Source organism: Candoia aspera, chromosome 1 (genome assembly GCF_035149785.1).
Source record: "Candoia aspera isolate rCanAsp1 chromosome 1, rCanAsp1.hap2, whole genome shotgun sequence".
In the NCBI taxonomy this organism is placed as follows: Eukaryota; Metazoa; Chordata; class Lepidosauria; order Squamata; family Boidae; genus Candoia; species Candoia aspera.
In genome coordinates, this window is record NC_086153.1 from 50116995 (window position 1) to 50130972 (window position 13978).

The window sequence follows — 13978 nt, forward strand, 5'->3', positions numbered from 1 at the left end:
AATTAAAGACAACAAAACACTGAACAAAGAAATGTAGCTGAAGAAGAATACTTCTGAGCAGGAATTTCTGATGTATTGATAGACAGCCTCCTTTTTTTTTTTTTACAAAGAAACCATTAAAAATTGTTTCAGAATTGCATGACATCCTTTCATTTGAAAAATATTTCAAAGTCATGCTTCAGACTGTGAACTACCTTGTATAAACCTTGTAAAATTAGACCTTGTATAAAAGGACTTTTTTTTTCACTTTCATCTGTTATTCATACATACCAGGATCCAGTGGGGGAGCGGGGGAGTCAAGTTATTGCTAAAATACCCTCAAATATACAAGGGGGTTTAATTGCTCAAAATATATATTCCCTTCTTACACATTTATTTTTTATTATGTCAAGGGACAGTAAGAAAATGTAAGAATAAAGTCTTGGAGATTACTTTTTCTTTTCTGAACTATCACAAAATCTTTTAACATATTTATGTATAAACAGTTATATTAGGGATAATCCTCATTTCATGTCAACTTAACTGTTTTAATAAGAATATGTAGTACACAGTGGCAAATTTTACATTTGACAAATGTCATTTACTAAACATGTAGGAAAAAGTAGCTGTTACTCTCTTTTTAGAAAAAAATAATTTTGGAAATTATCCTATAAGACTTAGACTGTTTCAGTTACAACAGTCAATAAGCTTAAAATGCCAATCCAACAATTCATCTGTACTTTTGTTTTTTAGCTCTGATTCAGTAAAGTTCAAGGGTATCCAAGTATGAAATAGCCTGTGAGGAAATTCACATCACTGTCTTAATTTAATTTAGTTGTAATGAAGAGTGCATTCGTTCCAAAAATAGAATATTATCTATGGCAATTTGGGTTGAAATATAGATATTAGGCATGTTTAGGAAGTGCCAGGACAAAATAATAGCCCACACTACTTTTTACAGTCTATGATATAGGAAAAATAGAGAAAGGTATTCTTTTGCAATTTATGGATATTTCTTTATTGAGATATATATCCCACTCAGTCTTACAGGCCCAGAAATACTGACAGTAAATGTATGAGCACATATAATAACATATTATAATATATCAAAGCTAAACACAATTCACTCAGACTAAAATTAGCCTTTCTTTGTTTTCTACAGTCTTAATGCGTATCCTCACAAAGCCAACTAGCATAGTTAAGGAAGTTTCTATTTAGGCAGATATTTTGCAGAGTCACCAGTGATAGCAACTTCTGTCATGGTACCTTTGTATGCATCCTTGAATCAAGTGAAAGTATATAATTAAGATGATGTCATGAAAATGTCAACAGCTTTTAGCTGTAATAATGAATCATGGAGAAGATATTATGTTAGTTGTACATGTAATATAGATCAGATTCAAAAACTGTTCAGTTATTATCGTATCTTACAATTCCATAGCTGTTTTGAATCTTGCATGAGCCATTATGATCTATAACTTCTACCAAACTAGAAGTATAAATCTACTTACACACACATAGTGTAATGATTGCCCAGCCCAAATACTCAGACTCACAAGAGGTTGCTAAATGAAATCTGATTTATTCAGGTGCTTAAGACAAATACAGAGAAAGCTGAGAATGAGCAAAAGCGCACCAAATACAAACTTAAAACCCTCGGTGCAAACGTACCCCGCCTCCCTACCAGCAGCACCGCCCGTCCCAGGTGCTGGCAACCGTCAGAACTGCTAGCCTGGGAAAGTAACCTTGAACACAAAAGATAACCCAAATACATTCCAAAAGCAGAGCCAAGAGATAAACCCCTCTCATCCTCCCGTGAAAGATGAAACACGCATCCAGCTAATGACATGCGAAACGTTACGATGTATCAAAGACATTGAAACGGCGAACATGACACATAGTGTGTCTGTGTATAAATATGTATATGTATACACATTCCTTGATTACTACAATATCAAAGATGACTTACTGTGAAAATAAATCAGCTGTTACATCAGTTGATATTTAACCATTGGCCATCAATGAAAATTGAAAAAACACTGAGAGAAATATGTATCTTCTAGTTTTTAAGAGGATTGGTCAAAATTTATGTTATAATGAAATGTCTGTTGCATAAATTAAACAGCAATTAATATATTTTTGTCTTTGAAAGATAAAAATATTAATGTTGCTAAAGACTTTCCACTGTAAGAATAATTTCCTGGTATTTGTAAGTTTTATCATACACTTGCTGTCATTAGCCAAATAAACTATGAAGCAGAATATAATAATAGGATAAAAGCATGCAGAAGAACACAAAAACACTTTTTTGATTACTAGCTTTTCTATTTTAGAAGTTAATGACAGGTTGATTCAAGCATACTTATAACATTATTAAATAAGTTGAAAATTGGCCTCAATTTCTGTCAGTTAGTCTTGTTAAATTGGAGAGTTCTTTTATTGTTGTTGTTAGCTTTACTTTCATTTGGAGGAGGTAATTAGCCAATGAGTTAGACGTGCTGCTTTCAGAGGCAGTCCTCCAGCTCATTGAAAAGTACCATTAAATCCTTATGTGGAAAACACTTTGTCTGAGATTGCAGTTAAGGAAGGTACTCAGGCTTCAAATGAATTGGAGGATAATATAAGCATAAGCTTGTGGAGGCTGATTTTAGATAGAAGATATGATAAAGTAACTGAGAAGGTGCAAGGCTTCTTTCTCAGCATACAAAAATGAAAATCACCTTTTCATTTATGGATCAATGTGTTTCTTAGCAGTCCACAAAATGACCAGAATAAGTTCCCTTCTATGAACAGTTAATATAATCTTCTTTGCCTGAAAAGTAATGTATATAGGACATTTGCTAATTACAAAACTTAAGTTACGTCAGAGGTATTTAAATTATAGCCTCTGGTAGTCCACCAGCTTTCTTCAGATGCTACAACAAAAGTTTGTGAAGTGCCCCTTTTTAAAGGTTTGCAAAACCTAATGATCAGTCGTTGATTTCTTTAATGTTTATTGATATAAAATCTACAACTGATAAATCTGGCTACTCCATAAAAAGATAATGCCCAACATTCTGGATGATTATTTTGATCAGGTTATACACAAGAATCAAATTCCTTTGGCCCTGGGAAGTAATTGTTGGTTATGGTTAATATCCCATCTCATCTATCTCCTTGCGAGCAGTGCTACTTAAGGTGTCTAAATGTACGAGTGGGAATTGAAAATTATAGTCTAGGACCCTTTCATTAGCTGAAATATTTTAAACTTGTTTCACTGAGGCCAGTATTGGTGTCAATGTACTTTGTGTGAAAAGTGCAATAGCAGCATTAGTATTTGACAGCCCTTGTTGAAATAAGTGAAATTAATGGAGCTCTTTTCATATACGACAAGGCCATGGTACCCCTTTCATGCTGCTTACAGACAGAGAAAAGTCAATACTTTTTTATTACTTGATGCTGACCTACATTCTGCACTACAAGTGCCAGGCCCACTAATTGGTTTCAGTTTTGAGGAAAGTTTGCCCCAAAGAAACATTGGAGCAGATAAATCAATCTTTTTTAGGGTAGCTTAGTGGCTTTGAGCACTTTAAATGACATTTGTGTTATATTGACAAAAGGGCCTGTTATACTTATTTTGTCATGTCAAAAGCCCTTGTACTAGATGGAAGTGTTAACCAGTATTAATATGATTAAAGGGAAGCCCCAATTCATTAGATCAACATTTTATTTTAACAGTAAATTCTCACTTTTTTCCTTCATCTTTCTCACTCCTCATCCCCACCCCTTTTGTTTTTCCTTTAAATAGCACTGCACAGTCATTAAAAGTTTGTGAAGTATCTTGCAGCTTCTCAGTTCAAAGCTCTTATTTTGCCATTACAGGCATTAGGATTTCAGGAAAGACTTGGATGAGGACCCCTAGAGTTAAATGGAGGGAGCCATATTTTTGCCATTGATTTTTAAGCAGAACTTCCCACTGAGTCCTCGTAAAATATCTTTGCTATTAAGTGCCCCTGTATACTTTATTCCAAATAAAATGTAAGTAGAATTGCACTGGATAACGTCTAAAGCAACACATACTTTCTATTTACATAGAAACATATGACTGGTACCCAAGGAAATAAGCATTTCAGATATTATATAGACTCTAGTTTTAAATATAGGTGTTAGAATGAAAACTACAGAATTCATTTATAAATCTTCTGTGAATAACTTTAGGATTATCAACTCTGTTTGTGAAGCAAAGTGACAAGAGAATTTTTTTTCTTCCAAAAGCACATTTTGAAAGATAATGATTTTGATCAGTCAGACTAAGATGGCCTTATCCTCTAATTCAATGCTATTTTGCTGGATAGCAAAAATAAATAAAAAGCTATTGTTCTCATCAACAGGACTTTAGTATACTGATATCGAGACAAAGTCCCTCTAGTATATACAACTTTGAAAAGCTGTTATTACATTGTAGACCTTAATTTAGTAGACCTTCTCCAAGGTGTGAATATACGATTACAACCTTTATTATTTTATGAAATAATATTTTTTTAAAAAAAAGCTAGTTAGGTGACTATTGCTAGAAGCAACTCCTCAGTATAGGCTGCTTTCTGCTTTTTTTGTCTTTAGTCTTTTTAAAATAAAATAAACAGCATTCACATTCTGAATTTATTTAAAAGTTTATATGCCACACCCCCATTTGTAGGTCTAAACGTCTTGCAAATATATGCAAATTGTTAAATTGCTTAACAAGGTGAACCAGTGAGATGCTTTCAAATTTTCATCTCTTAATCTTATTCCTAGCTAAGAACCTCATCCATTTTCATTCCCAGATCCAGATCCACTGTTTCCCGTCAATGATGTAGGAGAAAATTGGAGGGGTCCAACTCAGGGATCTACCCATATGTTTTATATAAACAGTATCGCTAGGTTAGGAAAGAAAACAATCAGGTATTAGGAACTGACAGGTGTTCCAAATGTAACTAGTGCTAAGAAGCTAAGTGAAAGTGTTAACTGCAGGAATGTAGACTTAGCCACAAAGCATTAAAGTTAGCACTGGGAATTCGAGATTTTTAAATAGCAGCTAGGCTAAAATAATTACATTAGACACCGTATCTTAGACCCCTTTATTTAATCCAAAGAATCCATTTTACAGGGATGTATTGCTTCATCCTCCCCACCCCTTGATATGCATTGCAATATGCATATGAATTAACCCAATCAGTAAGGTTAACCTTATCAATCACATTGACTGCTATGTCCTGTTGAATGACTAATGACTATCTTTAGATTTTATTGTAAACTATAAAATGAAAGGATAATTTTCATAAGTCTATAAAGAGGTCTTATAACCCCACCCCTCTTTAGGCTTTCTAGTCCATCTCTAATATCTATCCTGTCAATATTTGTTCTTCAAGGTAATTGTGTCCTGGTCTCCAGTTTAAACATACCCCTGAGAATTTTTCCTTCAGTGACATATCCAATATAGCTATAATCTTTTCCATCTCAACATAATAGAAGATGCCACATTGTAATACACTGCTGAAAGTTCAGAAATATTCCCCCTCTTATCTAGATATTCTTCAGTCTAGGGTCTCCTGCATATTTGCATATGTTTTTTGGTCTAGTGGCTAAGGTGCTGGGCTAGAAACCAGGAGACTATGAGTTCTAGTCCCGCCTTAGGCATGAAAGCCGGCTGGGTGACCTTGGGCCAGTCTCTCTCTCTCAGCCCAACCCACCTCACAGGGTTGTTGTTGTGGGAAAAATAGGAGGAGGAAGGCGTATTAGGCATGTTTACCACCTTGAGTTATTTATAAAAATAATAAAGGCGGGATAAAAATAAAATAAATAAATAATAATTGTCCAGCTTGTTCATGTAATAGCCATCTGTTTGACAGAAGAGTAGAGGCATCACTAAACCAAGATTTGGCCAACCAGTGAACACGGATGGATTTCTTGGCCCTTTAGAGTTTTTGTATTAAGTTTTTTAGATCTTTTTGCCCCTTTGTTTTGTTTTCAAAAATGCTAAACATTGAGGAGTGGGACTGTATTAATGAGACCGAGGAGCTGCTGATGTTACCTGAGTCCCGTGTTACCCAGTGTATCTACTGTACATAGTGTCCAAAGCTTACTAGATAAGTTTAGATAAATATTTTTTTTTGTTTTAGCTTTTGGATTAGGCTGGAGAACTGTATACCTCATTTGTTGGCATATCAATCTAGGTTTGGTACAGTATATATATGCATGAAGCTGCTCCTGGGTTCATTGACTATATGGGTAGGCTGGAACATTGGATTGCGTTAGCTGAATTGGAGAAATACTCCTCAATACACTGATCTTAGTTAATGTCATTTGCTGCCTTTGAATTATGTACATAAGCTGATTAACCGATACGACAGTCACATTGTCAATTCATTAAAAAGGTCACTAGGTCTATTGGTCTAGTCAGTATGACTATATTAGACTATATTCTCTTGAAAGATAATAGGATCAGAAAATGAATGTGTTTTCTTATAAAATTAATGGGGATTTTAGCATTCATGTTTCAATTATCAGCCTTGGGTTATATTTTAGAAGACACAATCCAGCACAATTCTAATTATATTATGAAATGGCTGTATAAATGAATAGTATTTAGTTTTTCCTCAAACTTAAGATGTATTTCAAGAATTATTGTATTTGCAAAGACACGAATGGAGGAAATAGTATTTTTGTCTAAATGAATTATATGCTACAAAGTTTCATTTTTCCTCTTTTAGATAACACTTACAGATATTGAGTAATTTTATGCAAAAAGATATTGTTGGTTAATGTAAAGTAACAAACTCTGCATACTCTTTAATATCACTACAGAAATATGAAGTTGATAAAGCTCCAAGGAGCAGTTGCAAAATCTAATATGATATGATTACTGCTTTTGTTGCTGTAGCCTCCTTTTTCTATAACAATGATCAACTCTGATTATTAACAATAGTTTATTATAATCCATCCCACTACTAAGAACTACAATGACTGTGTTCATATTATTATGTTGATGCAGACCGTTAGCTTTAATCCGAACAGTAAATATAAGTGGAACTTTCAGAAGTGTATTACAGTGTGGCATCTTCATTATTCAGACTTCCACCCTATCCCTTTCCATTTTCCCGTAATTTGACTTGTTTTCTTCCTCTCAGTCAGTCAATCAGAATTTTGGGGCCGTTTAATCCTCATCAGGCTAATTTCAGTAATTCCCACTTTCCATTCACTGTCCCTTTCTGAAGATTTCTACAAAGTACTGTACTGTAGAACAAGCCTCCTATGACTTCTTCTTTATGCATGGATGGTGGTGTTTTGTTTATACATGAGGACAAATCAACTGAACAATAGAAATACCTTCAGTGATAATACGCCCAAGTCATACTTAGGAGCTGCCTAAAGAATCGTTCTTTGAGAACGTAGTTAGAGGCTTAAGAATGGAAGTAAACATAAACATTCACATTTCAAAATGTGAATGGGAGGTTTACAAATATATTTCAAAATCTCATATATTTCTTCATAAAAGTACTCTCAAGTTGGTACTAGTCAAGTCTTCCTTAACTGTATGCCTTCCAAAAATATTAGGCCACACTTCTATTATCTGCAGTCAGTATGGTCAATATAATCCATCATAAATTGGGCACCAGAAAGCTTGTGTTTAATTATTGAGCATGTAAGATAATTTACAGTGCAATAGTGTATATGGCTATTCTAGAGGTGATGGACTCGTCCCTGGGGGAGCTGGGGGTATTGACGACCAACAGGAAGCTCTGGCGTGGGCTGGTCCATGAAGTCACGAAGAGTCGGAAGCGACTAAACGAATAAACAACAACAAAATATGTAATGGGAATTAGGATTGAAATATCAGAAAATAAGCATTTTGCTCGCTTTCAGGTTACCTGTGAACTACATCAACTATGATAGATATAAAATGCTTCTTTGACATTCTGATTGGAAGAGCATAATACAAGTTTACAAAGTTGTTAATTTATTTGATTGTTTGCTTATTATTTGCAAGTACCTCAAAACTGTAAGGTAGAAAGGTTTCATTCACATGCTGGTTTGTAGTAAGAGATATTGGCAAACTTCTTAGTACTAATTGCAACTGAATAGAAAAAAGGATGGCTGAATAATAGAATAGATCCTCATTTCTATTCAGGAAAGTTCTACTTCCCCAAAGAGTGAAAACTGCGGCTTTAGAATAGATATTACTAACCTTGGGTCTCATTTGGAGTGGGGTGGTGGGACTCTGAGAGCTATCCCAGATAATTACCACAAATTGGTAGCATTCCATTTTAAGCTGGGAAACATACAAAATTGTGGTAGATCTTCTAAACTTTTTATTATTTATTATTCATTAGAGTTATATCCTGTCTCTTCTCCAGAATCTTAAGGCAAGTAATATGGGATCTCCCTTCATTTTATTTCCACAAATTGAAATAGGTTGAGTGAAAAGGAGATATTGTCCTGAAGTCAGTCAATGAATTTCCAATGAGCTTACTGTATAGAGAACTTGAATCTGGGTCTCCCCAGCCATCTTAGCATCTTAGTCACTACTTCACATTAGCTTAATATGTTTAATTTTTCAACAAACTAGCCCTTGCAGCAAAAGTGGGAAAACAGCAAACTCTTGGCCCTACACAAATGTGTAATATGGTCCCACCCCTTCATCACCTGCCCAATATAGCCCTTGACCCTTACAGAAAGCCAAAATATGTTGCCCCTTTTCTCAAAAAGATGGCCCATTATAGTTTTAAAAGATGGCCCAGGAAAGAAATAATTCTGTAACTGTTGAACTTTATAACACTCAGATTTTTTAAATACTTATTTTAGAGGTGAGTCTACACATAGGAACAAACTATTTCCAAATCACTCCTGTGTAATGTCAGTAAGTCTTATCTAAGACAGTTCATTTAAATTTGTGAGTGGAGAATGCATCTGGCTTGCTTGGATGAACTAGCCCCCAAAATCTGGTTAATAATTTGGGCATTTACTATATTTCTTGAATAATGAGAAAAATAGGAAGAAAATCACATGTTAATATACTATTTCATTGGCATAATATCACACAGCCATGTGAACTATAATTATTTGTTTTAAGAGCTGGTGAGGATTTGTCTTGCTATAGTCAGAAGCAACCCATGACCAGATCCACTAGTTTAAATATTCAGCTGTGACCATGTAGTGAAATAGCTTTTAAACAACAAGATAAACAGTACAGCTGCCAACATAAAGTAATCTTATGCTAAGGGACTGAAATGGCACAGCAGACTTCCTCTTTGTCATTTTGACTTGGATTTGAAGCTGGACGTGGGCTCAGTTCCAGCTCAAAAAGCCATTCACTTCAAAGGAACCTAAATTGTCCCAAGGAGCTAATTCTGGCAGTCAATTGTTGTTACTGTCTGGCAAGTCATCCTAATAGCCAAAGCCGTCTGCTCTCTCAAATCAGTGCTTATTTCTGGGGTCAGAAATGGCTTTTCTTGTTTTAACCTGATGGGAGACTGAAGCAAAGGTTTACCGAGAGTAGAATAATGACAGCTGTTTTTTTATTACATTCTGATTTTGACTTCCTAACAAGTTTATTATGATTTGATGTTTCCCTCCCCCTTTGTTTTCTCCAGTAAAACCTAATTATCCAAACACGAAGCAGTTCCCAGTTTTAGCTTTCTTTGAATATAAACTGTTTTTCTGAATCTATTATGTTCTTGGAATCTGGCAAAACATATTTTCATTATAATTTTTATATTTTCAAAGAAGCTTCTTGTTCTCACAGTACCTAGAAATTCATCAGAAATATTTTTTGAAGAATCATTTAAAGAGACTTTATCAGCTTCAGTAGCCTCTAGCAGTCACATTACTCAACCCTTTCTTTCATCTTTTCACTTAGAAGTAAGTTAATAGAAGTGTAATAAATTAAATACTGTAAATATTTTTACAATGTTTTACAGTGTAATCCAATCAGAGGCTGGCAGGGAAGAAGGAAGAATTAGAAGCATTTGCTACCTCTGTTTGTTTTTAAAATCCGTTATTTTGGATTTTACACAACAATTTTTGCACTATTATGCACTCCAATGGAAATAACTTTAGATTGACTCTTAAGATAGTCCAAATTTTACAGGATTTGGGGACACAACACTGAGCAAAGGGAGTTTAGACACAAGTGGAATCTCAGTTCTTTCTGGTCTACCTTCTGCCACAGTTCTTTGGGGATGTTTTCTGAGACTGAGGATTCACAATTTAAGTAACAGCCAGCCTCATAGACCTTGAAAGATATGAGAAAGGGAATCCAAAGTGTTCTGACCCTAACAAGCATAGTCATGACAATATCAGATCACCTCCTTCACAGTTTGATGGAGTCGTTGAAGTCCCAAGTGATGAATACCTTTGGGTTTTCTTCTACCATGCTAGAAACCATCCTCTCCAACTTGGAGAGTAAAGCTGAATGAATAGTACTCCCAATGACTCTCTGGCCAATACTAAACTCATTTTCTGCACCAGAGTGGAAAGGTCTGCTAATGTGTAAAACCAAAACAGTATCTTCCACTTTTTTCTTATATATAGTTAGAGAAAAAGATTGTCCCTTCCCATCTCGCATGTACAGTAGGCATACCTACCTTACCAAATTACTTTTTTATTATTATTATAAAATGTTTGGACAACAGTAAAAATAAGTTGTTCTTTTCCTTACTGAAGCAGTGTCCAGTCTTCTTATCTCACTTGTAGTGCTGGAATCTATTCTAAACTGGTGGCAGGATGCACCCCAAGACCCGGGGATCCTCCAAAGGACCTCTCTGAACTTGTGGTTGTCATGCCTGACTTTTCTGTCAGCACGGAGGAACCTTATACGTAAATCTTACCTCTCTGGGCCCAATTCACACAGTCTTGCTGAATTATTGGAGGACATCAATTGTTGTTTGCAGATCTATAAATATATAGGAATTATTTACTGTATGTGTGCAACAGGTTCTAACAGAATATCTATGGGTTGATGGTTTGGCTGAGATTATGTCATATATTTATTCTATGCATAGAAACATGGAAAGAAGTGTCATTCAGTTCAAGCTGGAGGCAGATTCAAATTTTCTCACATTTTCCATCTTTTTCCCCCTTCTAGGATTTCTTAACTGTGTTACCATCAATTCCTCTGTTTGGAAAGTTTGGCCAAGCCTATTCCAGAGCTGGGCAATTTGTTTAAACATTACTTCTCTTACCAGTTTTGTAAGAAATTTTAAAAACTACCTTTTTAAGACCAAAAAGGATGCTTATGATTACCACATTCTAGTTGAAGATTCTTATACAGACATCGTTAGTATAATCGAGTTGTGGAGGTTTGAAAGAAGGGTTCCACAGCAATCTGTCAACTGCTGTCATCGTTTCCATGAAGGGCATCTGAAAACAACCTCAGGAACAGATCTCCGTCTTTCCCTTCAATATTCAGAAGCTCCAAAAAGTAATGAAATTTAAAATCAATGGTATTTGGCAACAACTTGAAGAATTGGGTGCATTTTCTTAATCAGATAGTCTCCACTGTTTTTACAGTTGTTTCAGGAAAGTAGCCTGTTTCTTCCACTGAAGAATAAATAAACATAAAATGAAATAAGTTAATGATGTGATGTCATCCTTACAAATTTGTTAAACTGTTAATTATAGTGCACCCTCCCCTACATTAGTGTCTTCCAAATGTCTTGGAAAATCAACACCTAGAATTCATTGCCAGCATGGCCAATAACATGGTGTCTGGGTATACTGGAGTCTTAGCTTCAACACTCCCAGAGGGCATTGTATGGTGATGGCTACTTGAGTGTAACACTTATACTGCACCTGTCTGCAACTCAGACCAAATATGGCTTGCAGGGTGCAGCTGCACGGTCCTGGGAAAAGACACCTCGGTTTTAAGGAGCTGTTCACAGTTCCTTTGTGAGCACTCCCATGCTCTCCAAAGCACTGCATAGCTCTACATGGTTCTGTGGGGGCAAGCATATATTACAATCAAATCCTAACTATCCTTTCTTATGATTGGATTATTTTGTTTTTACTATATATGCTAGCCTTGCCATGGGAAATAATCATGTCATGTATTCAATCTATATGATCTCCCATTCCTTAGGTTACTCCAGCTGTTTTTCTTTTCCTTTCTCTTTTACGCCCCCCCCCCCAGCTTAGCTGATCCTTCTCTTCTTTATCACTGTTACAGAGGGCACTGAGGGATTATGAGAGCATTAGTGAATCACTGCAGAATTTTCCTGCTTCATTGGTCTGCTTCTTAGATATTCATTGTTCACAGAATTTGGTTGATGAGCCCTCCAAAAGTTCTCTACATAAAAAGTGGCTAAACGCTAGAGTAGATTCAGCGGTATCATTTTACATCCTGTTTCATAATATCTGATGCCTTGAGATACAAAGAACAGAGAGCCAAGCTCTTGGGCAGGGGCAAAACATAGATCATTTTGAGAATGACAACAATACAAATCAAAGTTGACAGAAATTTTAGAGCATATTTGGAAGTCTCTTTGTATTTGTGAGTAAGGCAGATGATCAAATTCAAAGTTTTGAAAGTTTTGTATTTATGACCAGCAACAGGAAATGAATGTCCTTTAATTCTGGTAAGTGAAGAATGGCAATCCAAGGCAAGTACCTCCTGTAAAGATTTAATTTCACCAAATAAATCTGAGTGCTTTTGTTCTGGGAGGGGAGCAGGGACTGGTCAGAAGGCATTCATAGAAAGGTGTTGATGAATAGGGAGGCCACAGTAATTTTTAGATGTGAGGGCTATCTCTTTGATTGCTCCAGCTTTCTGGTAGTTTATCTCTTCATGGTAATTCACCCTGTTTTGTTACTTTTCTACTACATTTTCCCATCAGTCCAATTAGATTTGCCAATACTTTCTCAGATTAATCTTCTTTGTTGGTTTCTTTTAAATATATTTGACCCCATTATAAACATAACCTACACCAAGCAAACCAGTTTCAGTTGTTGATAGCACTCTGCATATATTCAGGTAAAAAAAGAGTACTTCCCATTCACTCTAATCCGTTCATTCATCTACCACACAGACCCTATTCAATCTGTTTTCCTTCCTTCCAAGCCAGCCAATTTTAATAACCTGCTCCCTAGGCAAAATATGCCTGTGGATTTTATGAGACTGACTGAAGATGACCGCAATCTGCCCTTTTTGCACTAGTTGAATTTGGTAGGAAAGGGTTTACTTAAAGCAATGGTTATAAGCATTATTGATTTCAGAAGTCCATGTTTGTGTCTTCTTCCAGGCCTATATTTCATATTAGGGTTAGTATAGTTTATAAAAGTTAAAGGTTGGAATTCTTTTTCCAATTGCTCATATGGGAAGAGTTAAACCTCAGTTGAGGCAATTAAACCTCTAGGGGGGATAATCACAGAGGAAGGTACCTAGGGCTGCTTCCTTGTGATAAGAGAGTAGTGCTAATGTTTCTCTTGGTTATTTTGTCATTTTTATCTCCTTAGTCTTCTTAGGCTTCTCCCTATCCCACCCCTTCTTTAGATTCTTTCTTTAAGAGATAAATAATTCTGTAACTTATGCCATGTCATAAACATCCCCTCATTGCTACAATGCAGCTTTAGTGCCATTTTCTAAGCCAGCCAGGAATGTGCCCCTCATACTGAAATGTCTGCTGAAGCTCCACACTATTGACTCATTTTTTTTAAAAAAAGGCATGTTCAGGTTCTTCTATATTCGTAGCCTACCACTACATTGGCTTTCCACCTCCAGCACTGCAGAAGGACATCAGTGGGAAGTAGGTACCACTGTATTTAATGAGCCAGTTGCTTTTTTTTTTCCTAAATTGCATCTCATATTTTGTTATTCTGTGCTAGATTGAACAAAACATGCAATTGAAAATGTGGGACAGGTCAGTAGAGAGGGCAGCAGCAGTAGGAAAAAGATGCCAGAAAGATGGGGTGAATGGTGGGGCAGCACAAGGACCCTAAGAAGACAGGGGTGGGGAAGACTGAAGATACTGGGAAGTGGGAGGTACCT

General features: G+C 35.8%; 1 protein-coding gene across 1 annotated transcript in view; it reads left to right on the forward strand.

The window, feature by feature from the left end:
- The window catches only part of SPATA17 (spermatogenesis associated 17), a 94266-nt gene extending 82714 nt beyond the window's left edge, over positions 1 to 11552 (forward strand). The window contains exon 10 of the mRNA XM_063290150.1: positions 11081 to 11552. Coding sequence (XP_063146220.1) covers positions 11081 to 11161 — 81 coding nt within the window. The 3' untranslated portion in view covers positions 11162 to 11552. The remainder of the gene's footprint in view (positions 1 to 11080) is intronic.
- Positions 11553 to 13978: the final 2426 nt, after the last annotated feature.